Source organism: Salvelinus fontinalis, chromosome 34 (genome assembly GCF_029448725.1).
Source record: "Salvelinus fontinalis isolate EN_2023a chromosome 34, ASM2944872v1, whole genome shotgun sequence".
NCBI classification, from domain to species: Eukaryota; Metazoa; Chordata; class Actinopteri; order Salmoniformes; family Salmonidae; genus Salvelinus; species Salvelinus fontinalis.
Window position 1 is genome coordinate 14,703,340 of NC_074698.1, and position 26,425 is coordinate 14,729,764.

A 26,425-nucleotide genomic window follows, 5' to 3' on the forward strand; every position below is an offset into this window, starting at 1 on the left:
CCTGACAACCCAAAGTCCTCCTTACATTTTGAATGATTAGCAGAACAGGAAATTGTGAAATTCACTCACTTATCAAGAGAACACGTGGCCATCCCTACTGCCTATGGTCTGGCGGACTCACTAAACACAAATGCATATTTTGTAAATAACGTCTGAGATTTGGAGTGTGCCCCTGGCTATCCGTACAATTTAAAAACAAGAACATGGTGCCGTCCGCTTAGTTTATTATAAGGAATTTGAAATGATTTATACTTTTACATTTGATACTTAAGTATATTTTAGCAATTCAATTTACTTTTGATACTTCATTACATTTAAAACCAAATACTTTTAGACTTTTACTCAAGTAGTATTTTACTGGGTGACTTTCACTTTTACTTGCGTAACTTTCTATTAAGGTATCTATACTTTTACTCAAGTGTGACAATTGGGTACTTTTTCCACCACTGCCCACGAATGGGCAATCACATTGATGTTTTTTGTGTGATTCCGCAGAACTAAAATGTTCATAATTAAGGCTTGCTAGGATAGATTTCTGAACTTTGTCCCTACATGGAGGAACGACACCAGCACTGACCCAGACGCTGAAATTACACCCCGAATTGTCAAGGCCACTTCAGTGGCCCAGAAGTTCGACATGGAAAGAAAGTGAGAGAGCAAAATATAGAGGGAGATTTCCCTTAAGGGTGAGGTCTATACATAACGCTACATTCTGCAATGCTGTCAAGCAATAATGTGCTACTTATTAAGAAGTGGAACATGAGTGAGGAAAAGGCAACGAGTAATAGAATAGAATGGAGCAGAATATAATAGAATGGAGCAGAATAGAATAGAATGAAGCAGAATAGAAAAGAATGGAGCAGAATAGAATGGAGCCGAATAGAATAGAATTTTGTTCTACTTCAGTAGTTGAACAATTTATGTGTTTTAGTTTTTATATGCCTATCAATGCTCCATACAGGCACTGGATATACCATACCATGTGTATTACTGGTGAATGAATATACAATCAACAATCAATCTAAAAATTGCTTTCAGGTTCTTCACTGTGGTTTGCTATAAAAAAGCAAAACCTCTGATCAAAAGTCTGTCACAAAATGACGGATGGCGTTTTCTCTTCTTGTTCAAATAGTATCATATGGTTTTATCAACCAGTAGTTAGTGGTTTGAATAGGATGTCGTGTGGGCATGCTGTAAAACTCGGACCTCTTGAGGTTGTCTGGTGGTACTGCACATTTAAAGGAGTGTTGTCTTTATACAGTGGGGTCTAAAATTATTGACACCCTTGACAAAGATGAGCAAAAATGACTGTATAAAATAAATAATTCAAATACTGAGCTATATTGTATGCAAAAAAAAATTGGGACATTTTCAATCTCTATTTTCATGTCGTCCAACAAATGTAAACGCCTGGAGTTTGCTAAACAGCATTGTCACTTGTATTGGAATCAGTGCTATGGTCAGATGACATGAAAACAGAGCTCTTTGGCCACGTGCACCAGTGGTGGGTTTAGCGTCGAATTGAGAATGCATTAGCAGAAAAGAACCCCATACCAACTGTAAAATATGGTGATGGATCTTGAAGGTTATGGGGCTATTTTGCTTCCACTGGTCCTGGGGCCCTTGCTGAGGTCAACGTCATCATGAACTTTACCCAGTACACAGACATTTTAGCCAAAAACTGGTTGCCTCTGCCAGGAGATTGAAACTTGGCAGCAAGTGGATCTTCCAGCAAGACAATAACCCCAAGCACATGTCAACATCCACAAAGAAATAGTTTGTTGGCTACAAAATCAACATTTTGGAATAGCCATCTCAGTCTCTAAACTTGAAATCCATAGAAAACCTGTGGTTTGAATAGAAGAGGGCCGTCTATAAGCACAGATGAAGAATATCAAGGATTTGGAAGAGTTATGTATGGAGGAATGGTCTAAGATCCCTCCCAACATGTTTTCCAACTCATAAAATAAAATGCCTTTGCCATTATCCTAGCAAGGTGAGGTATTGAAAGGTATTGAAAACAGGGATGTCAATAGTTTTTAACCCTACCTTTTTGAGAAAAAAAGTATTACTTTAAACAAAATCTCTTTCTCTGAATAATTAAATTAGCATTGGTGTAAAGTACTTAAGTAAAAATACTTTAAAGTACTACTTAAGCAGTTTTTTGGGGTATCTGTACTTTACTATTTACATTTTTGACAACTTTTACTTTTACTACATTCCTAAGGAAAATAATGGACTTTTTACTCCATACATTTCCCCTGACACCCTAAAGTACCTGTTACATTTCAAATGCTTAGCAGGACAGGAAAATTGTCCAATTCACACACTTATCAAGAGAACCCCCCTGGTCATCCCTACTGCATCTGATCTGGCAGACTCACTAAACACACATGCTATGTTTGTAAATGATGTCTGAGTGTTGGAGTGTGCCCCTCGTTATCCGTTAAAAAATCTAAATAGTGCCGTCTGGTTTGCTTCATAATATAAGGAATGTGAAATTATTCATACTTTTACTTTTGATACTTAAGTATATTTTAGTAATTACATTTACTTTTGATACTTAAGTATATTTAAAACCAAATACTTTAAGACTTTTACTCAAGTAGTATTTTACTGGATGACTTTCACTTTTACTTTAGTCATTTTCTATTAAGATATCTCTACTTGTACTCAAGTATTACAATTAGGTACTTTTCAACCACTGTCTATTAGTATAAAATAATAGCATTTCCCCAAAAAATTTGCATACAATTTAATTATTTATTTCATCTTAATCAAGGGTGTAAATTTCGGCCCCCACTGTAGGTGTGGGAGTTTTTAGAGACATGTACATATGTTTTTACAACAGTTAAGTATAAAAGGTGTAACACTATATTTTCATGGGGTTTTTAAAAAACATTTTTTTTTAAGCATGACCTCACCAAAAAATATGATGAAGCATAAATGTAGAATGTTTTTTCGAATGTTTAGAATATATGCAAAATGATTTGAGAATTTGATTTGTGTGTGTGTGTGTGTGTGTGTGTGTGTGTGTGTGTGTGTGTGTGTGTGTGTGTGTGTGTGTGTGTGTGTGTGTGTGTGTGTGTGTGTATCTGTTCACTCGTGCCAGTGTACATTTGCTGTTGTTGTGGGTGTATGATACATGATTCCTCAACCAATCACAAACTCAAGATATTGTGAGGGTCATAACTATAAACTGAGTGTGTGTTCATGTACTGGTGAGAGAGACAAGCAAGACAGAACAGTCTAAATCTTATACTTGTTGATCGTCCAGATCGTGAACCAACAGCAAAGAGAAAGATGAAGACCTTGGCCATCCTTGTCCTCTGTGCTCTGGCATGTGTGTGCCACTCTATTGGAGGTAAGAGCAGAGATAGAGCGACAGCGTTAGTCAAGGTTTTGCACCTGTGCAAAATGTGCAACTATTTTTTGAATTTCAGCATAAATGGAATGGAAAAGAATCAAATAAATAATGAAACTTCATATAAATGTTAAAGAATAAATAAAACATGTACATGTTGTAATTGTGTTTTCAGATCGAGATGATGAATCATGTACAATACTGTTTCCTCTCTACACAGACTCCTCTACCTCCACTGCCTCAAAGCCTGCTAGTGACAAAAGAGTGGGTAAGAGACATCAGTAGGATATTTGGAACCAGAATGGCAGTGGTCTGATTGTGTGTACTGTAATGTTGATGACCAGTCGTAGATGCACTGAACATGGTTATTCTAAGTGCAGTGTGATTACACTTGTTTATATTTCTCTCGTTTTAAAAAGTGAATATGTTCTATGACCTTACAGGTGTGTTTGTTAAGAAGGACCTGGCCTCCACTTTGGTGCGACAGAAGAGAGCCGGCACTGCCCTTGCAGACTTGTCCCTGACTCAGCTGGAGAGGTACAGTACTGCTCTGTTGTCCCCCGTCTGTCATATGATAGCCTGGCACACAAGGTTGTTTTCTACAAGGTGTCGAAAGCGTTCCACAGGGATGCTGGCCCATGTTGACTCCAATGCTTCCCACAGTTGTGGGAAGTTGACTGGATGTAATTTGGGGGGTGGACCCTTCTTAATACACACTGGAAACTATTGAGTGTGAAAAACCCTACAGTGTTGCTATTCTTGACACAAACCGTTGTGCCCGGTACCCTGTTCAAAGGCACTTAAATCTCTTGTGTTGCCCATTCACCCTCTGAATGGAACACATACACAATCCATGTCCCAATTGTCTCAAGGCTTAAAAATCCCTCTTCCCCTTCATCTGCACTGAATGAAGTGGCTTTAACAAGTGACATCAATAAGGGATCATAGCTCTCACCTGGATTCACGTGGTCAGTCTATATCATGGAAAGAGCAGGTGTTCTTAATGTTTTGTACACTCAGTGTATGTGTTTTGCTGTTAATCAATGTTTGTATGGGAACAAGCATAATTTCCTCTTTATTTAAGATTCATTTAAGATTAAATGTGCTCAAATATTCAGGGAATTTGCTGTTGTTATCATGGAGTGAAATGTTAATTATATAAGCCTATTTCTTCACACTGGATAATATCCAGATTTTCATCTGGGATTTTTTCTTCCCCCTTTCTTTTTTCACCTCTTCCTCTTATTTTATGGAAACTGCCCAACCCCTTCGTTCCCAGTCTGAGGGAGGTGTGCGAGCTTAACTACTGGTGTGAGAACATGATGGACACAGCTGGGATCATTGCTGCCTACACCGAATTCTATGGACCAATCCCATACTAGATGTCAATCCACTCCACAAACCAACTTCCATTTTGCAAGGCTTTTTGGAGAGAAATAGTTGTAATGTTCTGAGGATGAAACATCTGAATAAATCTAAATAAATGAAGTATAAATTGATACGGTGTTAGAGGGAGAGCGAGAGAGAAAGAGGACAATGAGAAATTATTAAAATAACTATTTTGGTTATATTCTGTAGTGTAGTACGGTCAATAAAATTATCTAAACAATGTGTCTTTCATTAAATTATTTCATATTACATAACAATATTCTAACAATGTTATAACATGATACATTGTGTGAGATCTGTCATTTCCTTAAGGGAACAAATGAGAAACAGATTAGGCTACACACTAATGGCGACCTGAAGAAATTACCTCTGTGGTATCAAAGGCTGGTAAAGACCTTGATACCAAAATAGTGGAGCAAAAAGTTCCATTGGCTTGACATTACTGACTTTGTTTATTGAAATATTGAAAGAGAAAAGTTACATGTACAGATCTTCAGCACCTTCATGAAATGACAGCTGAAAACATTTAGACTACATTGAATTTGATATTGCATGAACAAACATATCTATCTATCTGTGGTGCCTCTGTCGAAACAAAGACAAGTTCAATTGCATAAATGATCCCAAGGCTGGAGCATTTAACTTGTCATCACTGTCAATAATGTTCGTATTTATGTAAGGTCATCTTGCCTTAAGATTAGTGTAACCTGGCCATTCTACCCAAAAAGATATGTGTAATACAATGCAAAAGGCACTCACCTGCAAGAGAACTTGGTTGAAGCGTAGGCTATTCGTAACAGTAGCAGTAGCAAAGGTAGAATGTTCACCCAAAACTGCAGACATGAAGCAAAGAAAAACTGCAGTCTACTAGGTCAGCCACTGGGGGGGGCTGAGCGTATTTTGTTTGACCTTTTTTTTGGCGTTTTCGGTTTATCTCACACGAGACATCCGCCCTAGCTCGCGGCATTCAAAACATGGCGGACTGCATTAATTAGCCAAAAGCGTTTATGTCTAAAAGGGTATTACACAAATTAGTTTGATACAGGCAACGACATTCATAGTTGACCATTTACCCGATTGGAAAGTAAGAGAGGGGAAAGCACTGCCCACAGTTTTCACGTGGATAAAGGTAGAGTCAATTCAAGTTCATCGAGCTAGTTGACTGGCTAATTTAGCTAGCTAACGTTATGCCGATGTGAAATTTGCAGACTTTGGTGATATAGGTACCGTTGGTTACAACATTTGCCAGCTAACTAACTATTTAACATTTAAGTAAATTAATATTGGCGAGTATTTGCATCGTCTAAAGCTAGCTAACATTAGAACGTGTACAGCTTTGCTAGCTAATTTAGCTAATGTTGTTAGTTTGAACTAGTTAACGTATACTTCTGACTAACTGCTATTCAAACAATAATTGTCTTGTGACATTGGGCTGGGAGACGAACTTGTATGTACAAGTATGTTTCCCAGCACAATGTCAAAAGGCAATTCTTTATTGGTTTAATCGCAACAAGAGAGTGAAAGTTATTTATAATAAGGACCTCTCTGAAATGGATGGCCCTCCCTAGAGCAAAATATATTTGACCTAAACCCTCCCTGAACGCAAAAAAACAGTGACCCTCCCCTATACCCAAAATAATAATTAAAACAAAGTGGATAGCAGAGAACATGTCTACCGTTTACTCTCACTTCTTGGACAGACCAGAGCATTAAAGATGAATCTTTTTTAAATTACGGGCTAAGAATGAACATATGTGTTCATCTCATCATATTTCTCCAATGCCAAATCAATGTGTCTTGTTTGCAATGAAACTGCCCCTGTTTGCAAATAATAAAATCTGAGACCTCATTAGGAATCTGAGCATGGTGCTTTCCAAAGTTAGGCCTAATTTATGACCCCAGACAGAGTGGACCTACCGACACAGAAAAATGGAAACTTTAACTGCTCGCTACTCTTCTTCTGTAGCCCAACCCAACGAGAGGTCAGAAGTGTTTACCTAAAAGCTGTCTGGTTTTAAACATCTTATATTGTATAGAAAGTGAATAACTTAATCAATTGATAGTGACAGAATTAGATTACTTCCCAAGCAAAGGAATGTATTTGTGTTCTTTATGCTAGAAACAATGATATCCCCATATTCATCGGAGTCACGTCTTTCCTGGATATTTTACAGCTTGTTTCCAACGTAAAGCATCGCGGACCAAAGCACTCGTATAGATCACTTTATATAATCATTTTTGTTTTTTGTTTTCTGCCATTTTCTTTAATAAAAAGCAGGCCTATGGCATACCGTCTCATACCCCATCAATTCGAGTCTTGGTTTTAACTTGGCCTACCTCCGTGTCAGTGAAGTGCTGTTATTTAAAGAGTGGATGGAGGAATCGACCAACAAATCTATTGACATAGCAGCCTATAGCCTAAGTGAGTCTGCCAAACTAGGCTCCAACACAAAGCCCTCTTGTTGTTAGTAAACTAATTAAGAATGTTGAAATGAATTATGCCTACTCGAATTTGCCTACTTTCAGCACAATGAGCTGTCCATTTTCCGATTGATTGTGCCGCTGCTTCGTTCCAGCACCACAATGTAAGTTACTCAAATCTGGCTTATTGTGAGGTCAATAACTCTGATAAATAGGCCTACTTCATCATTAATCAAATCAATTATAGTAGTAGCAAGCTATAAAGGTTGACCTCCGGTCCTCCTCATCTTCTCGCTTTCCTTGTCAAACTGAACTGAACATAGGCTATAGCAGTGTTTCCCAAACCTGGTCCTCTAATACTCCCAACAGTACACTGTTTCGTTGTGGCCCTTGACAAACGCATCTCATTGAGGGCTTGATGATTAGTTGACAAGTTGAATCAGGTATGCTTGTCCAGGGTTACAATATAAATGTGTACTGTTGGGGGTACCGGAGGACCAGGGTTGGGAAACACTGTTCATGCGCAAGAGTACGTTTTTTGGAAGAAGCTTCTGACTCTCCCTCTGAACTGCCACTGTAGGCCTACACAGCACAGCATTGGTTAGGCATCACACAAAACGTTTTTGATCAGCAAGAGCAGAGCAGGCTGGGGCTCATGGTTGGAATATCCATTGCAGTGTGTAATGCAGCCTAGTTTTATTTACACCATCCCAGCAGCTATCTTATATAACTTATAGATTTTTATTTTCTCCTAATTCCAATAAGTTGATACTGTATCTTCCCTGGCAGGGTGAAGGAGACGCGCCATCACCATGGGGCGACGTTCAACCTCCTCCACCAAGAGTGGGAAGTTCATGAACCCCACCGACCAGGCCAGTAAGTAACGTCATACCCTTTCCGTCATCATGTGACCTCTCACATCATACGTTCACCTCAACTTGCGCATGAACACATCAGTGGACACCCATTGTTACTTAAGCTTCAGGGGATCTCATGTATGTGAAAGGAAAATCATTTCTGTGTCTGTTATTGAGCTCAGCAGCACTATGAACAATAGTAAATGCATCAACGTAGAGGAGCTGTCAGGTAACAGTTTCTACATCAAACTTAATGCGGTGCCTTTTCCTCTTCAGGGAAGGAGGCCAGGAAGCGGGAGCTGAAGAAGGTAAGACCTTGGCTGACAAGTTGAATGTCAATGACAGGTTGACTTTGTATTCTGTCTATAAAACTCACTGCGCTCTTCTTTGCTGCGCCACAGAACAAGAAGCAGAGGATGATGGTGAGAACAGCTGTACTGAAGATGAAGGACCCCAGACAGATCATCAAAGATATGGAGAAGCTGGATGAAATGGGTGAGCCATTGCAAACGGGTTTTAAACAAGGTTGTGCATTTATTTGTCTTCCAGAAAGATCTTGCTAATAATTGTATTTTCTCCTGTTCACATCTGTTCTGTTTTTTTCTGTGCCAGAGTTCAACCCTGTGCAGCAGCCGCTGCTGAATGAGAAGGTGCTGAGGGACAAGAGGAAGAAGCTACGGGAGACGTTTGAGCGCATCGTACGTTTGTACGAAAGAGAGAACCCAGACACTTACAAGGAGCTACGCAAACTGGAGCTGGACTATGAGAGCAATCGCGGCAAGCTGTCACTCTACTTCGACTCAGTCAAGGTGTGTATGCTATGCTGATGAACATGTATAAATTGCACAGATAAACCAAGCAGTGCTGAGATCATGTCATAATTGTTGCTGTTGTTCACTACTCACTCTTTCTCTTCCTCGCTCTGTCAACTAGAATGCTGAACTAGTGGAGGTGGATAGCATCCCACTCCCAGAGATGCCCCACGCCCCCTCCAGCATCCTGATCCAGGACATCCCCCTGCCTGGGGCCCAGCCTCCCTCCATCCTGAAGAAGGGCTCCTCGTTTAGGTGGGCAGTCCCCTGAATTTACAGTGCTGTCTCAGTATCATTCCTGTGAACCATACCACAACCCTACCAACTGTTCTGTAATCTCCCTCTTTCTCAGTAAGGGGATCAGTGCCTCCATGTCTGCAGCAGTGGCAGGCGTCCCTCGGTTACCCCCTGGTAGGAAACCCCCAGGTCCCCCACCTGGCCCCCCACCGTCTCAGGTCCTGGCGCTGTACGCCTCACGCAGGGCCCAGTTCGCAGCAGATTCAGGTACTGCACACACACCTCACTACTGCATGTTTGTACATGGGATCAGGAGGAATAAATATGCTTCATTCTACTTTCTCATCCAAATCCACCTTTCTCTGCCTACAACCAGATCTGTCCAACCAGGCCTCTGACATGGAGAAAGCCATGGACACTATGCTGATGGGAGGAGAGAGGGACAGTGGGAGCGAGAGCGAGGGAGACGATGGCGAGGAAGACGACAGCGACTCTGAAGAGGACAGTGAAGGAGATAGGGATGAAGGAGGCGAGGTTGACAAGAGGATGATGGTGGACCGGCAGGAGGTCGATAGAGAGAAGGGCAGAGAGGAGGACAGAGGGGACAGACATGCAGGTGAGAGGTGGAGCCTTGTCCGCATATGTGCTTGCTTGATCACCCCAAGTGTGTTGGGTTCTGTCTTCAAGTCTGTGCACTGCTTGGTGTTGTAGTTTAAAGAATGACAACACAGATATGGCGTTTTACACAAGGTTGTGTGATATGTTTTACAGGACGCAGTGTGCGGTTTGCAGACATGCCCCCCTCAGCACCCAGGGAGAAGAGCAAGAAGAAGAGGATTGTGAAGAAGAAAAAGGCCATCACTCCTCTGCAAGCTATGATGCTTAGGATGGCAGGTACTGTATCTTCTTCAGTCTGCACACAACACCACTACCACACTTCAGCAGGACTTGTGATGCAGATGAATGATTGGATTGTTGACACTATTTTGGAGAATGACCTTTAAAGAGGTTTGTATTTGCTTGAGGATGATTTCTCCATGGGAACTAGGTTATACTTTCTTCCTTCATCCCTTTCTCACTCATCCCCCTTTATTATTTGTCTACAGGGCAGTCCATCCCTGAAGATGAAGAGGAGGAAGAGGAAGTTGAGGAGGAGTACACTGACTCTGACTCAGACATCGAGGATAGGGGACCACCAGGCGACAACCAATCTCATCTTATACCCAATCAGCGCATGCCTCCACCCTCTGGACCAATGGGAGGACAGCAACCACCTCTACACATGCAGGGTCCACCAGGAACAGGGCCTCCACCGTTGGGACCACCACCAGCTCCTCCAATGAGGCCTCCTGGTCCACCCTCTGGCCTGCCTCCCGGCCCTCCACCCGGTTAGTTGGTTTTATGTGTAGTAATGATTGGAGTACAGTGTCATCTTGTGTGACGTTGCTTCATTACTATTAAATTACTTAAACAAAGCACTATGATGTGATATGTCTTGTTTGCCATCCTAAGGTGCTCCCCCGTTTTTGAGGCCACCTGGTATGCTAGGTGGTCCAAGGGGACCGATGCCCCGCCTACTGCCCCCTGGACCCCCACCAGGTCGTCCCCCTGGCCCTCCCCCAGGCCCACCTCCAGGTCTCCCTCCTGGTCCTCCACCCCGGGGACCCCCACCCAGACTGCCTCCCCCAGCTCCCCCAGGTATGTGTGGATGCGTGGATGTATTTTTGTGCCTTTTATAGGAATTACATATGACTTTATCCCTTCTCCTTAAACACGGAACATTGTCAAAACATACAATTTTTTTAAACATAACTACAGTTCAGCAGTACGCAAAGATAACAGTAATAAAAATATGTCAGCATGGCACATACCTCAAGCTTAAATAAATGTAAAATGTATTTTGGGCTGCAAAGCATGGGAATAAAGCAAGATTTTCCCCCACTCTAATCTCCTCTCTTCTTCCTTTCTGTAGGTATCCCCCCTCCACCACGATCTGGCCCCCCACGCCAACTCGCCCCTCCCCTCTCTCTCTTCCCCCCGCCGCTTAACTCCAACATACTCAGCGCTCCCCCCAGCATCGTCCACCGCCAGAAACCCGGCTCCAACCCAGATGGCTCCCATAGCAACCCCAATGCCTCCATGCTGCCCCCTCCTTCCATGCCTATGTCCATGCGCCCAGGGATGCAGATGCCCCCTCCCCCGGGGACAAGTGCCCCGCCGTCGGGCACAAACCCCACCAGCCACCACCATGCACCAACCATCGAGAAGCGGGCCAACATCACCTCGGTCTCAGCTGGAGGCAGCAATCTGGCAACAGGCCCGGGGAGTGGCGGAGCCACCATCTCAGCCAAACCCCAGATCATCAACCCCAAGACAGAGGTCACCCGCTTCGTGCCCACGGCGCTGAGGGTGCGCAGGGATAAAGGGGCTGGGAGTGGAGGAGGGCCTATGGAAAAGAGAGGAAGAAGAGAGGAAAGGGTGGGAGGCCAGAAGCAGCAGTCGATGGCTGCCCCCATGGGGTCAGCCAACCCTACTCAGATGGGCCCAGTCTCTCAGCCCAACATGAAGACCAAGGACCAGATGTATGAGGCCTTCATGAGGGAGATGGAGGGACTCCTCTGAGACTGACAAGGGCTGCGGGGTGAAAAGGGTGGGTGTGTTGAGAAGGAATGAACAGTAGGGGCCATGAAGAAAGTGTTAGTGATACCGTCGAGCAGATGCTGTTCAGAAACACATTGGTTCCTCTAAATGAAGCAGAAAGGCTTTGTTTTTCACAATGAGACTAGAATCTCCTCCATACCAACTTACTGTACATGGCTATGATAATTTGGCTCAATCTTTGTGAAAAAGCTAGTGTTTTTTTATGACTGTCAAATGTTTATTTTATTGTTGAACTGAGAAACGGGATGGATTTCATAGAAAGAAGGGGGGGGTTTGTCGGGTGTTTGTAGGAAAATCCAAATGAGTGTGTATATGCTTGTCTGAAATGGTTAGACCTGCAACTAAATAAATACTTAAACTCAATTAACTATTTTCAGTCCAATATTTTTTAAAGCATATTTTCATAAATCAGACTACAAATTAATAAACCACCATGATGAACAGGCTCGTTCAGCAGGATGCAACGTTTTGGATCATTCAGATGGAAGAACTATGTAGAATAAGGAATCACATCAGCTCTATTCATGGAATTTCTATCTGCAACGTTCGACAACTGAATATAGTCTAAACATAGCAATTAATTTAATTGATTTATGAATTCAGCGGGGAACATCAAGTCCCAGAAATCATAGCATTAAATCTTATCCATTTCCGTACATGCGCACTTTAGCGTAGACGGCACGTTGGCAAACAAGCATGGCGGACGACTCGGAGAAAAGTGTTGAGATAAAAACAGATGGTGCAAAGGATGAAGATTCGAGTAGTGATGATGATAACAGTAACGTTAATATCACTGAAAAGAATGAGCCAGTGAAGACCTTCAAGGATCTGGTGAGTAACGTTAGCTAGCTAAATGGAAATGGTGGATAAGCTTGCCGGCTTGGAAGCGAGCTAACGTTAGTTAACAGCACATCAACAAACCAACCTACCGCTGATAAGTTAGCAAGTTAACTGTCTTTCAACCACCAACATACAGTTCAACATCCTACGGTTCACCAGGTAGAGAGCTGGGTACAGCTGTGAGATGATGTGATGTCATTAACAGACATTTTAAAATGGGGCGCGCATTCAGCCATGCGATTTGTGTAGATGTGTAACATAAACTCCATATTCTAACGCGTTTACATATTTCTGCTATGGCATGCATCTGTTTAATATAGGGTGTAACTGAAGTGCTGTGTGAAGCTTGTGAACAGTTGGGATGGAAGACTCCTACAAAGATCCAGGTAGAGGCTATACCTGTAGCCTTACAAGGTGAGTTAAGTTGGATGGAGGTGGTTGAATGTTCTTGTTTGTGCCATGTATAAAACGGTTGGTAAAGACCTGTCTTCTAGGCGGAAGGTCTCATGTCTGTCTGTACAATCACGATGCACTTTCACGATGCACTTTCTTCTCTCCTATCTCAGGAAAGGATGTAATTGGCTTAGCAGAGACCGGCTCAGGGAAGACCGGTGCGTTTGCTCTGCCCATCCTGCAGTCACTCCTCGCTTCCGCTCAGAGGCTGCACACACTCATACTCACCCCCACCAGAGAGCTGGCTTTCCAGATAGCAGAGCAGTTTGAGGCCCTGGGCTCCAGCATCGGAGTCAAGACTGGTACGTGGGCATTGGAAGGAGTAGAAACATATTTGAAGGAACTCAAGTGTCATGTGACTGTTTTAACTCGCTTGTCTTTTTTTCTGTTTCAGCTGTTATAGTTGGAGGAATTGACATGATGTCCCAATCCCTGGTCCTGGCCAAGAAACCTCACATTGTCATTGGTGAGAAAATAACTTAATCCCTTTCAGTTGCATAATATGGTACCCTCTTAAGTGCATTCCTGGTTGATACTAATTGTGTATGTAATAACAGCCACCCCCGGGCGGTTGATAGACCACTTAGAGAACACAAAAGGCTTCTCACTGCGAGCGCTGAAGTTCCTGGTGATGGATGAGGCAGACCGGATCCTCAACATGGACTTTGAGACTGAGGTGGACAAGATCCTAAAGGTTATTCCCAGAGACAGACGCACGTTTCTCTTCTCTGCCACCATGACCAAAAAGGTACCCACATAATAGCCCCTATTATCTATTCCTTTTAGTTCTTCATTTGAGACTTGTCAGAGTATCCCTAACACCTGGCCTGTCACACTAACCCTTCTATGTCTCTATATTTACCAAGGTCGCAAAGCTGCAGAGGGCAGCTCTGAAGGATCCAGTTAAATGTGCCGTTAACACCAAGTACTCAACAGTAGAAAAACTGCAGCAGTACTACGTCTTTATACCCTCCAAATACAAGGTACTTGAAGTTTGATGTTCTAATGGTAATTGTTCTTGGAGAAGTCAGAAGCTGTGTATGGTTAGTGTTGGATTGTAAGTTAACTGGCTGTGTCTCCAGGATTGTTACCTGGTATCCATCATCAACGAGCTGGCTGGGAACTCCTTCATGATCTTCTGCAGTACATGTAACAATGCCCAGCGGGTGGCACTGCTGCTCAGGAACTTGGGCATCACTGCCATCCCCCTGCATGGGCAGATGAGTCAGGTACCCCCCTTATCCAAACACTACTGTCTACCAACATACTCACTCCAAATATCATACTCTAACACTTCCAAATGTTTTACACATCAGTGAAATCTGCATGTAAGAAAGTATAAATAATGTCTTTCTCTGTTGGTCAGAACAAACGTCTGGGGTCGCTGAACAAGTTCAAGTCTAAGTCTCGCTCTGTGTTGCTGGCGACGGACGTGGCATCAAGAGGACTGGACATTCCACATGTAGACTGTGTTATTAACTACGACATCCCAACCCACTCAAAGGTATCAGTCTTGTGTGGATGTTTCTCCCTGGTCTGCAGTCTCTTCAATGTTATCACAAATGAGGGACCCAACCGAGCAACTTGAGTGGCATTTTATCATGTGTGTGTTTGTACTCAGGACTACATCCACAGAGTGGGGCGAACCGCAAGAGCAGGACGGTCTGGAAAATCCATCACATTTGTCACACAGTAAGGGCCACCTTTATGCTCGCTCTCAACCAATCTTATTAAAATTGGTTACTTCGTCCAAAGATTTTCTTCTGGTTGACATATTGACCTCTCAGGTATGATGTGGAGCTGTTCCAGCGAATCGAAACTCTGATTGGCAAGAAGCTGCCTGCCTTCCCCACGCAGGAGGAGGAAGTGATGATGCTGGTGGAGAGAGTGAGCGAGGCGCAGCGATTCGCCAGAATTGTGAGTCTCAATCAGTGTCTTTTCAGCAATGTCGTCATCCATTGTAATAGCTCTAAAGTCAGTCACGATAACCTCTTTCCCTCTCAGGAAATGAAGGAACAAGGAGAAAAGAGGAAGAGGCCCAGAGGAGAAGAGGGGGATGACACAGAGCAGTCCAGCGGTGTGAGGAAGAAAGTAAGAGGTGGCGCTGGTAGTGGTGGCGGAGGGGGGGGAAGAGGTGGAGGTGGAGGAAAAAACCGTGGCGGAGCAGCATGGCGAGGAGGACGTTAAAGTTTCCAGTAGAGTAACACAATACTGTACATATTGTCAGATACTATGTCATTTTCTCCTTGATATAAAACATCTATGGTTATTAACGGAGGCCGCTTTCTTTACAACCACCACATCATGGAGACAGGCTATTTAATTACCAATGACTTGTTCAATTTCCTAATCAGTATTTCCATTTGTAATAAAATGTTTATGTAATATCAAGATCATGTTCAGTGAGTTGTGTTGTGTTCACAATTTGATAATAAAGCTTTGGTCAACATGAATGGAATCCTGATATGAGAATATCTTCATGAATTTCTATAAAACCTTTTGAAAGTAGATTAGCAATGCAAGTGACATGAACAGGGTTGAACTATATTTGTGGAATAATGGTGAAAATAGACTTTAAACCAACAATGACCTATATTTCCCGGAAGATAATGGTACAAATAAGCCCCACCAATTTGAACACAAGATGGGGGTGTTGCATATCATGATATCTAACCATTTACTCTGTGGTAGCTTATTGTAACATTTGTACCATGTCAAATATCACTCCATGCAATACCTAATGAACATAAACACTTTAGATCGTTATTTGCATCAACAGCGTGTTAATGACAGAAGGGACAAATACGTGCACTGATCATAATGATTTAACCGAAAGGAAATGAATTAGAACACTTTTTTTATCATGTTGAGGGTCCGGTTGAAGATGGTGTCATGAACAGGTGGAACGATGGACCAGAAATCATTACTGTGAAAATAGTTGGTTTTCTCTGAGGGTCGTTATTTTTAGCCAATAGGAGGCGAGGGTGCTAGAGACTGCAGTGTGAGAATCCAATTGTGTTTTAGCCGCATCTAGTAGGCGTGTGCAGTGCATAGACTTTCATAACTAGATATTATATTCACCACATGTGGCTTCAGAATAAAACACGATTTGTATTTGTTTATCATTAGACGTCTGTTTGTCAGAGGATATCAACACTGTAGAAAATACAGCACGTAAAGCGTCACAATGAGCTATTGGTCAATATTCATGTCTGCACAACCCATCGTAGGCGGAGTAACAGCGGTCAGATCTGTTCGGTTGAGGGGCCCAACCATAGGGGCAGTGTCTTTGGTGCATACCAAAGCCTAGACAGATGCCTGAATATCAATTGTGTTGTTGCACAAAGTGTTATTAAAGAGGGAGGTCGGTCTATTCGTGTGAACAGTTGTCCTCGTTTCTTCCCTCACAGCACCAGGTAAATTACCAGCTCTTTTAGGAATAATTGTAATTCTACATGGTTACATTAGCAACTTGAAGACTGTGCGGCTGGATGGATTTAGGCTAAATAGCGTAACTGTGAAGGTACTAGCAATGATGTCGATATTTTACGTTCAGGACTATTACCCAGATACATTACCCAGATACGTTGAATTAAAATATGTTAAAGGCATATATTGCGTTATATTTATTGAAGATTTTAATTGAATGAAATTGAAATTATGACTTTAGAGATGTTGCTACACCAAAATTGACTCCCTTGACCAGTAGAGCTCTGCATGATTTCAGATGGTTTTTGTTATTATCAAAGTGGTTAAATGTCAGATAACGTGCAGCTATCTGAATCTATGTGATCTATAATAGCGATATAGGTTGTTCAGGGACCAGCTGATCTAATAAATACATGTTTATTGTCTATGTTGATTGTCATGTGTGGCAAGATTGCGTACCATTCACAACACCGTTACACCAGCGCGCGAGATGGCTCTAGTCAAGTCAGTGTTATTAAACGAGTCAACAATGTAGCCACCCTGTCAGGCAAATCAACAACAACAAAAATACAATTGATTCTGTTTGGCACTTACTTTATTCTGAATGCATTTCTTCAACACGTTGAATACTCTACCTGAAGGTGAGGAATTGCTTTCCATGTTTGGCTGCAAACGTCTACTTGGATGAGGAACTTGTGATACATTTTGCTGTAAATAACAATGATGTTGTAGGCCTGTTTTGGCGTGTACAGATTCTTTACAATGTAGCAGTAGTTCAATCTTCTTGGTGTAACAGTTGGGATAATGGGACAATTCTCAGAGTGCAATGCATTTCTCATCCCTGGATTGAGGTTTGTTTTCCCGAGCCATATTCGTGCAGGCTCCACTGTGTCTTAATCTACACAGGAATGCTGTCCGACCCCAGTGCAGCTGTAAGCAAGTGGCTCGGATCTGCTGGCCACACCTTGACTTGAAAAGGGGGTAGCTTTAATGTCACAAAGGAATGCCACCTTGATAAGTGCCATGCCTGAGAGTGCTTAACATTTCATGACAAACATGGTGCTATACTGAGTCTCTGCCTGTCTCTGCCTCTTACAGGTGCCACTCTTGCTCTGGTACCCCCAAAATGGCTCATCGAAGTGGGCAGGAGGACCCGGAGCGGTACCTGTTTGTGGATCGCGCTGTGGTCTACAACCCGGCCACACAGGCCGACTGGACAGCCAAGAAGGTGGTGTGGATCCCTTCAGAGCGTCATGGCTTTGAGGCGGCCAGCATCAAGGAGGAGCGGGGAGAGGAGGTGGTGGTGGAACTGTCAGAGAATGGCAAGAAGGCCGTTGTCAATAAGGACGACATCCAGAAGATGAACCCGCCCAAGTTCAGCAAGGTGGAAGACATGGCTGAGCTCACCTGCCTGAACGAGGCCTCTGTGCTGCACAACCTCAAGGACCGCTACTACTCTGGCCTCATCTACGTGAGTGGTTGTGTTGTTGTACACTGTTAGAAAAAATGGTTGCAAAAGGGTTAGGATAACACTTTTTGGTTCCAGGTAGAACCCTCTGTGGAAAGGGTTCTTCCTGGAACGAAAAAGGATTCTACAAAGGGTTCTCCTATGGGGCCAGCCAAAGAACCCTGTTAGGTTCTAGAGAGCACCTTTTATTTCCACAATTTTATTATACGTCTATTCACCTAGAAAGCAGATTTAACCATACTCACACATAGTGCACACAACAGACATAGTTCAATATTTGAGCTGTTTTTCAGCAACTCTGGTGACGCATACCTTAAATGAGACCCAGACCACAGACCATGTATTGGACTCTTGATAATGTTATAATGTTGAGACAGGGTTGTTTGAGATTTTTAATTCTGTGTCCCTAACCCACTCCTTACCAAACACACCCCCTCACCTACCCCCCACACACTGACACAGCCACCGATGGAGCGGAAAATAAAATATATTTTTTAATTACTCCTTCAAACTCCCTGTGTCTGTCTGCTCTGCACACATCAAATCATAAAGGCAGCGGGTATAAAATATACCATGACCTGGCTCACCTACAGAACCTAACCTCTGGGGAACTCTGAGGAAATAGGGTCTGACGTACTACATACTTAAACTGCATACTAATTTTGACATTTGATCTAGTAGAATTCACTTGTCTTTTCTGACTCATGTGTCTGACAACAGCTGATAATCAGATAAATTGACTCGCTGTACCAAAATAAACGAATGGCGGGAGTCAACGCAATCACGCATTAGATTACTAATTTAGAGTACTATTTTAGAAATTGCACATACTACAACACTTTCTTTTTTCGCGTACAATTTAGTACGCTAGTATGGGTATTCGGATACGACCACTGTCTTGTGGCTTGATTGAAGTAAAAAAACACATACTGATCACACTCTATAACCATTTCCAGATAGTTCAGACCGATGGTAAATTCTCTCTCTGTATCTAGATTACCTGCCATCTTCTTTACTTTCACCTTTATAGGTGACATTTCTACCATAAACACTGGTGAGTCAGTTTGTTTGTACGACCCCATTCCTCGTGGTTTCCCTGTTTGATCTCTGAGCTGTCTATGGGGCTCTCTCAATGGGGTCCCTGGGTATTAAATCAAACACATTTGGCTCTATGTGTGGACTGTGGAGCCCCATGGCAGGGTGGCAGGCTGGGAGAGGCGCTGGCCCACCTCCTGTCACTGCTGCTGCTGTGCTCTATGGCCCAGACTGGCTGCATTAGGTCTGATTAATTTTTATTGTCGTGAGCCTTTGTCCTCTCACACATGAGCCGTCAGTAGAAAAACCTCCTAAAATCCCAGAATTCCATTAGATGATAGCCAGTGTCAATGATGTATATGATGTCACGTATTTAGGGAGATTCTAAAGCTACCCTTTGCTGTTGGTACCCCTTCATTGTTTTCCATTCTAGAGTCCGTGAACTTTTTTTTATCTAAGCACACGTGCAATAAAATCCAACGTCCGAGTTTGCATTGGTTTAAACTGGGTGCTTTCACTGTGTGTGAGTTATCTGCAGCTATGTTTCAGTGCTGATGCGTCTAGTTAATGATGTCCTATATACAGTGTATCATCGTGATCTTGACCCATTTAGTGACATGCGCTCCAGGAATAGAATGTGGATTGGTTATCACCAGAGACATGGGGAAGGGGATTCTGGAGGAACTGCAGTCTTTTTGATTTATCTTCTTTACCAGGCTTGATGACGAATTCCACTAGCTAGTAGCTTTATGTTTCTCCATGTTTCTTGAAGGCTCTCTTCATCTGTGTGTTGTTGAATATTGGCCATAGTGAAAATTAAACTACGCTGACCAAAAATATAAACGCAACACGCAACAATTTCAAAGATTTTACTGAGTTACAGTTCATATAAGGAAATACGTCAATTGAAATAAATTCATTAGGCTCTAATCTATGGATTTCACATGGCTGGGAATACAGATATGCATCTGTTGGTCACAGATACATTTAAAATAAATAGGGGCGTGGATCAGAAAATCTGTCAGTATCTGGTGTGACCACCATTTAGCTCACGCAGTACGACACAACTCCTTCGCAGAGATTTGATCAGGCTGTTGATTGTGGAATGTTGTCCCACTCCTATTCAATGCCTGTGCAAAGTTGCTGGATATTGGCGGGAACTGAAACGCTCTTGATTGATGTGTACGACAGCGTATCTCAAACATGCTCAGTGGGTGACATGTCTGGTAAGTATGCAGGCCATGGAAGAACTGGGACATTTTCAACTCCTGGAATTGTGTACAGATCCCTGCGACATGGGGCTGGGCATTATCATGCTGAAACATGAGGTGATGGCGGTGGATGAATGACACAACAATGGGCCTCAGGATCTCGTCACGGTATCTCTGTGCATTCAAACTGCCATCGATAAAATGCAACAAAAAAATGTGTTGTCCGTAGCTTATGCCTTCCCATACCATAACCCCACCTCCACCATGGGGCACTCTGTTCACAACATTGACATCAGCAAACTGCTCGTCATATGCCCGGGACATTTGAAATCGGGATTCATCCGTGAAGAGCACACTTATCTAGCGTGCCAGTGGCCGTCAAAGGTGAGCATTTGCCCACTGATGTCGGTTATGACGCCGAACTGCATTCAGGTTAAGACCCTGGTGAGGATGACGTGCATGCAGATGAGCTTCCCTGAGATGGTTTTTGACAGTTTGTGTAGAAATTCTGCGGTTGTGCAAACCCACATTTTCATCAGCTGTCTGGGTGGCTGGTTTCAGCCAATCCCGCAGATGAAGAAGCCGGATGTGGAGGTCCTGGGCTGGCGTGGTTACACGTGTTGTGAGGCCAGTTGGACGAACTTTCCTCCCTGCTACACTAACTTCCTCGATGCTTACAAAGTCCTTCCCCGCCTTCCCTTCGGCAAATCTGACCACGACGCCATCTTGCTCTTACCGTCTTGTAGACAGAAACTCAAACGGGATGTACCAGTGACTAGAACCATTCAACGCTGGTCTGACCAATCGGAACCCACGCTTCAAGATTCAAGAAAGGTCTGGGAATATGACTGAATATAAACAGTGTAGTTATTCCCTCCGCAAGGAAATCAAACAAGCAAAATGCCGTTGCAGGGACAAAGTGGAGTCTCAATTCAACAGCTCAGAAACCAGACGTATGTGGCAGGGTCTACAGGGAATCATGGACTATAAAAAGAAACCAGCCATGTCACGGGCACTGACGTCACGCTTCCAGACAAACTAAACACCTTCTTTGCCCGCTTTGAGGATAATACAGTGCCACCGTCTCGGCCCGCTAACAAGGACTGCGCCCCCTCTCCTTCTCCTTGGCCGACGTGAGTAAAATATTTAAACTTGTTAACCCTCACAAGGCTGCTGGCCCGGACGGCATCCCTTGCCGCGTCCTCAGAGCATGCACAGACCAGCTGGCTGGTGTGTTTACGGACATATTCAATCGCTCCCTATCCCAGTCTGCTGTCCCCACATGCTTCAAGATGGCCACCATTGTTCCTGTACCCAAGATGGCAAAGATAACTGAACTAAATGATTTCTGCCCCATAGCACTCACTTCTATCACCATGAAGTGCTTTGAGAGACTAGTCAAGGATCATATCACCTCCACCTTACCGGCCACCCTAGACCCACTTCAGTTTGCATACCGCCCCATCAGGTCCACAGACGATGCAATCGCCATCACACTGCACACTGCCCTATCCCATCTGGACCAGAGGAATACCTATGTAAGAATGCTTTTCATTGACTACAGCTCAGCATTCAACACCATAGTACCCTCCAAGCTCATCATCAAGCTGGAGGCCCTGGGTCTCAACCTCGCCCTGTGCAATTGGGTCCTAGACTTTCTGGCGGGCCACCCCCAGGTGGTGAAGGTAGGAAACAACATTTCCACTTCGCTGACCCTCAACACTGGGGCCCCAGAAGGGTGCGTTCTCAGCCTCCTCCTGTACTCCCTGTTCACCCACGACTGCGTGGCCATGCACACCACCAACTCAATCATCAAGTTTGCAGACGACACAACAGTAGTGGGCTTGATTACCAACAACGATGAGACGGCCTACAGGGAGGAGGTGAGGGCCCTCGGAGTGGGGTGTCAGGAAAACAACTTCTCACTCAACGTCAACAAAACAAAGGAGATGATCGTGGACTTCAGGAAACAGCAGAGGGAGCACCCCCCTATCCACAGTGGAGAAGGTGGAAAGTTTTCAGTTCCTCAGCGTACACATCACAGACAAACTGAAATGGTGCACTCACACAGACAGTGTGGTGAAGAAGGTGCAACAGCGCCTCTTCAACCTCAGGAGGCTGGAGAAATTTGTCTTGTCACCCAAAACCCTGACAAACTTATACAAATGCACAATCAAGGGCATCCTGTCGGGCTGTATCACAGCCTGGTACGGCAACCGTAAAGCTCTCCAGAGGGTGGTGCGGTCTGCACAACAACTACCTGCCCTCCATGACACCTACACCACCCGATGTCACAGGAAGGCCAAAAAGATCATCAAGGACAACAACCACCCGAGCCACTGCCTGTTCACACCGCTACCATCCAGAAGGCGAGGTCAGTACAGGTGCATCAAAGTTGGGACCGACAGACTGAAAAACAGCTTCTATCTCAAGCCATCAGACTGTTAAACAGCAATCACTAACTCAGAGAGGCTGCTGCCTACATTGAGACCCAATTACTGGCAACTTAAATGAATCACTAGTCACTTTAAACAATTCATCACAAGTTACTTTAAACAATGCCACTTTAAATAATGCCACTTTAATAATGTTTACATATCTTACATTACTCATATCATATGTATATACTGTATTTATACCATCTATTGCACCTTGCCTATGCCGCTCGGCCATCGTGCATCCATATATTTATAGGTAGATATTCTCATTCACCCCTTTAGATTTGTGTGTATTAGGTAGTTGTTGGGGAATTGTTAGATTACTTGTTAGATATTACTGTACTGTCAGAACTAGAAGCACAAGTATTTTGCTACACTTGCAATAACATCTGATAACCATGTGTATGTGACCAATAACATTTGATTTGATTTGGTTTTCCAGGAGAGCGTAATGCGGTTTGCCAGTACCCGTGGTTAGTAGAACGGCGATGTCGAGCACCGGAGAGAGGGAAGGGGAGTAGGGGTGACATAAATGAAGAACATGTTTGTGTCAGTGGGAGAGTGCCCCAGCCCCAGGAGGTGACCTCCCCCCACAGTGGGGCATAACCCATCCCCAGCTGTGCTGTACACTGCTGCCCCAGGCTTTGTGTGTCTGAGCTAGGGTTGGCGTGCAGAGGGAGCTCCCTGGGCAATGTGGCTCTGTGCGTTGTGGTCAGTCCCTCAGTGAGGCCCCAGTACGGCACGGTGGCATAGCCTTGGCTCCATGTGAAGTCAGGGAGTTGAGCCAGTCCAGTGGGTAACAGGCTAACCGGAACGCTAGCTAGCGACGCTACACCCAGGCCTTTGTGTCAGCATATAATCCCCAGCTGTCAGAAAGCCTCAGCATTCTTTCATGAAAAAGCGTCCGTCTGTCTCCCGCCCACTTCATTGCAATGTGTCTGACTGTCCTGTCTCCTTTCCCGCACTCACTCTCTAATTTACGATTTCTCTCTTTTCTCTGTCCTAATGCTTTGGCCAATGCCAATATCCTTATTCCTGCACTTCTTTAGGTGTTTCAAATGTTTGATTGTTCAAACATTTAATAAATGTAATGCAGTCTTGGCTGTGCTTCTGTACTTGTGAAGGCCAGCTGCCTCTTGGTTGACAGGATGTAGGTGGTATCACTAATGGAAAAACCCTACTAATTAGCTGTCTTGTCATTCTTGTTTGGCTGATATGTTTCTTTGAGGTTCGAGAACAAGCTTTCACTCGCTATGTGCATGCATAAAGGGTACATTAACTCTCTCTCAAGAGTGGCATTGTGTTCAGGCCTCCCACATAGTCATATCTTGCTTTGTTGTTGTCATGGCATTGCCATTGCTCCATGGAGAACTCTTTTGCATGTAAACAACTTAGGTGTTACCATGAACTTGGCAAACACACACAAACACCATGGATACCAAACCAGCACCAGGCTTTTCATGGATCATCATGCAGTTATCAGTGGTTGTTTTTGAATTAAATTATCCAGAAAGAGTGAGCAACAGTTTCTTTATTTGATAAAAAATCTTCTGTTTTGAGAAGGTCTGAGTAGCTTTGTATTTAAGCTGGTGGTTAAGGTCATGGGTTAAGAGCTATGCAACGTTAGTGCCATGAATTTACAGTATATGCCACAATTCCACTTAAGACATAGCTCTCTTTCTTTCAGTTTCCCCAGGTATTATTAATATGATTATGTTAAAGCCCATTGCATTATCAAATCAAGATAGTTGAACACCCTGCTATTGGCTTGAAGCTCTTTTTCATTCAATAGCTCTGCGCAAAGAGTATTGATCATATTTCAAAGCATACTTTGAAGGGTTATTAGCTTTTATGAATATGCACTGTCAAGGTCATTCTCCACAGATCAATGGACTAGGCCGTCCTCACCTTGCGGCAGTAGGCAGTGCTATTAATTCCAAATGGCAGATGAAGGTGACTTATGTCTGCTGTTGCCTGTGTGTTTCTCAGCTGTTACTAAGCCACTGCATCCCTCCCCGGATCTGATTTCACAGTGGAAATATCCCCTTCCCTGGAGCATGGTGCCTGTAGAGCAGGATAACCTGACCCACTTCCTCCAGCGGCAGGCCTGGCCTACCACTCCGTCCTCCGCTGAAGAGGCTGCTGCCTCCAACCCCTCCTGAGAGGGAGGGAGAGTGGGGAGGGAAGGGGAGAGGGATTCACATTTTGGTGAGAGGGAGAAAGAGAGGCCTCCTGTGTAAAGATCTTTGTCTTGATCGGATGAGGAGTAGGAAGGATCGGACCAAAATGCAGCGTTGTATAATGATAATTTATTATATCAGAACACGAAAAATACAAAATAACCAAGTGAATGAAAGAAATTAAAATCGTAACAGTTCTGTATGGTGAAAACACAGACACAGAAAACAACCGCCCACAATCAAAAGTGGGAAAACAGGCTACGTAAGTATGGTTCTCAATCAGAGACAACGATTGACAGCTGCCTCTGATTGGGAACCATACCAGGCCTAAACATGGAAAACAACACCTAGACATACAACATAGAATACCCACCACATCACACCCTGACCAAACATACAAAGTAATCTACGGTCAGGGCTTGACAGTACCCCCCCCCCCCCCCCACCCCCAAAGGTGTGGACTCTGGCCGCAAAACCTGAACCTATAGGGGAGGGTCTGGGTGGGCATTACTCCGCGGTGGCGGTTCTGGTGAGGGACGTGGACCCCGCTCCACTTCTGGCTCGACCCACTTTCGTAATGCCCCTGGAGCGGGAACCCTCACCGCCGACCCCGGACTAGAGGACGCCACTGGACTGATGGTCGAGTCTGGAGTGAGTGGCGCCTCCGGACTGACGGGCAGCTCTGGCTCCTCCGGATTGACGGGCGGCTCTGGCGCCTCCGGACTGACGGGCGGCTCTGGCGCCTCCGGACTGACGGGCGGCTCTGGCGCCTCCGGACTGACGGGCGGCTCTGGCGCCTCCGGACTGACGGGCGGCTCTGGCGCCTCCGGACTGACGGGCGGCTCTGGCGCCTCCGGACTGACGGGCGGCTCTGGCAGCTCCGGACAGGACGGCGGCTCTGGCAGCTCCGGACAGGACGGCGGCTCTGGCAGCTCCGGACAGGACGGCGGCTCTGGCAGCTCCGGACAGGACGGCGGCTCTGGCAGCTCCGGACAGGACGGCGGCTCTGGCAGCTCCGGACAGGACGGCGGCTCTGGCAGCTCCGGACAGGACGGCGGCTCTGGCAGCTCCGGACAGGACGGCGGCTCTGGCAGCTCCGGACAGGACGGCGGCTCTGGCAGCTCCGGACAGGACGGCGGCTCTGGCAGCTCCGGACAGGACGGCGGCTCTGGCAGCTCCGGATTGGAGAGAGAACCTGGAGAGAGGAGACGGAGAGACAGCCTGGTGCGTGACGCTGCCACAGGGCCCACCAGGCTGGGGAGACCTACAGGAGGCCTGGTGCGTGAAGGAGGCACCGGATGGACAGGGCTGTGGGGGAGCACTGGAGCTCTGGTGCACAGCCCTGGCACCACTCCTCCAGGCTGGATGACCACTTTAGCCCGGACCCTCCAGAATGCAGGCACAGGTTGAACCGGGCTGTGGGGGAGCACTGGAGCTCTGGTGCATACCACTCGCACCTCTCCCTTAGGCTCAATGCCCACATTCACCCGGCACGGGCGGAGCGCAGGCATAGGGCGAACTGCACCCTCCCAGCGCCCCGGAGACACAGCACGCAGAGCCGGCGCAGGATAACCTGGGCCGAAACGGCGTACCGGAGACCAAACACGCTGAGCTGGCACAATCCGCCCTG

General features: G+C 44.8%; 4 protein-coding genes across 10 annotated transcripts in view; all 4 read left to right on the plus strand.

Moving 5' to 3' along the window:
- Nucleotides 1-489: 489 nt before the first annotated feature.
- LOC129832748 (osteocalcin-like) lies at nucleotides 490-4,975 on the plus strand. 4 transcript variants are annotated; one of them, XM_055896744.1, is made up of 5 exons: nucleotides 490-686; nucleotides 3,278-3,364; nucleotides 3,540-3,632; nucleotides 3,808-3,901; nucleotides 4,644-4,975. In XM_055896744.1, the coding sequence occupies exons 2-5, from the start codon at nucleotides 3,304-3,306 to the stop codon at nucleotides 4,744-4,746; spliced, it is 351 nt and encodes a 116-aa protein (XP_055752719.1). In that variant the 5' UTR covers nucleotides 490-686; nucleotides 3,278-3,303; the 3' UTR covers nucleotides 4,747-4,975. The 4 variants fall into 4 exon arrangements, with proteins under 4 accessions (XP_055752719.1, XP_055752721.1, XP_055752718.1 ...); XM_055896746.1 differs by having other exon boundaries at nucleotides 490-648; XM_055896743.1 differs by lacking the exon at nucleotides 490-686 and having other exon boundaries at nucleotides 3,192-3,364.
- A 706-nt stretch (nucleotides 4,976-5,681) lies between these two features.
- LOC129833242 (WW domain-binding protein 11-like) lies at nucleotides 5,682-12,104 on the plus strand. Its single transcript, XM_055897681.1, has 12 exons — nucleotides 5,682-5,882; nucleotides 7,964-8,050; nucleotides 8,308-8,339; nucleotides 8,433-8,526; nucleotides 8,644-8,840; nucleotides 8,965-9,098; nucleotides 9,196-9,347; nucleotides 9,457-9,696; nucleotides 9,852-9,974; nucleotides 10,187-10,468; nucleotides 10,593-10,778; nucleotides 11,053-12,104. The coding sequence occupies exons 2-12, from the start codon at nucleotides 7,987-7,989 to the stop codon at nucleotides 11,700-11,702; spliced, it is 2,154 nt and encodes a 717-aa protein (XP_055753656.1). The 5' UTR covers nucleotides 5,682-5,882; nucleotides 7,964-7,986; the 3' UTR covers nucleotides 11,703-12,104.
- A 303-nt stretch (nucleotides 12,105-12,407) lies between these two features.
- On the plus strand, nucleotides 12,408-15,487 carry LOC129833243 (probable ATP-dependent RNA helicase DDX47). Its single transcript, XM_055897682.1, has 11 exons — nucleotides 12,408-12,572; nucleotides 12,902-12,995; nucleotides 13,148-13,336; nucleotides 13,429-13,500; nucleotides 13,592-13,782; nucleotides 13,901-14,017; nucleotides 14,117-14,263; nucleotides 14,401-14,538; nucleotides 14,656-14,726; nucleotides 14,822-14,951; nucleotides 15,039-15,487. Exons 1-11 carry the CDS (start codon nucleotides 12,438-12,440, stop codon nucleotides 15,219-15,221), a joined length of 1,467 nt encoding a protein of 488 aa, XP_055753657.1. The 5' UTR covers nucleotides 12,408-12,437; the 3' UTR covers nucleotides 15,222-15,487.
- A 752-nt stretch (nucleotides 15,488-16,239) lies between these two features.
- The window catches only part of LOC129833244 (myosin-10-like), a 67,857-nt gene continuing 57,671 nt past the window's right edge, over nucleotides 16,240-26,425 (plus strand). For 3 of the 4 annotated variants that reach the window (XM_055897683.1, XM_055897684.1, XM_055897685.1), the window contains exons 1-2: nucleotides 16,367-16,450; nucleotides 17,562-17,934. In XM_055897683.1, the coding sequence (XP_055753658.1) occupies nucleotides 17,590-17,934 (345 nt within the window). In that variant the 5' untranslated portion in view covers nucleotides 16,367-16,450; nucleotides 17,562-17,589. Of the gene's footprint in view, nucleotides 16,451-17,561; nucleotides 17,935-26,425 lie in introns of all 4 variants that reach the window. The other variant, XM_055897686.1, reaches the window with a different exon arrangement.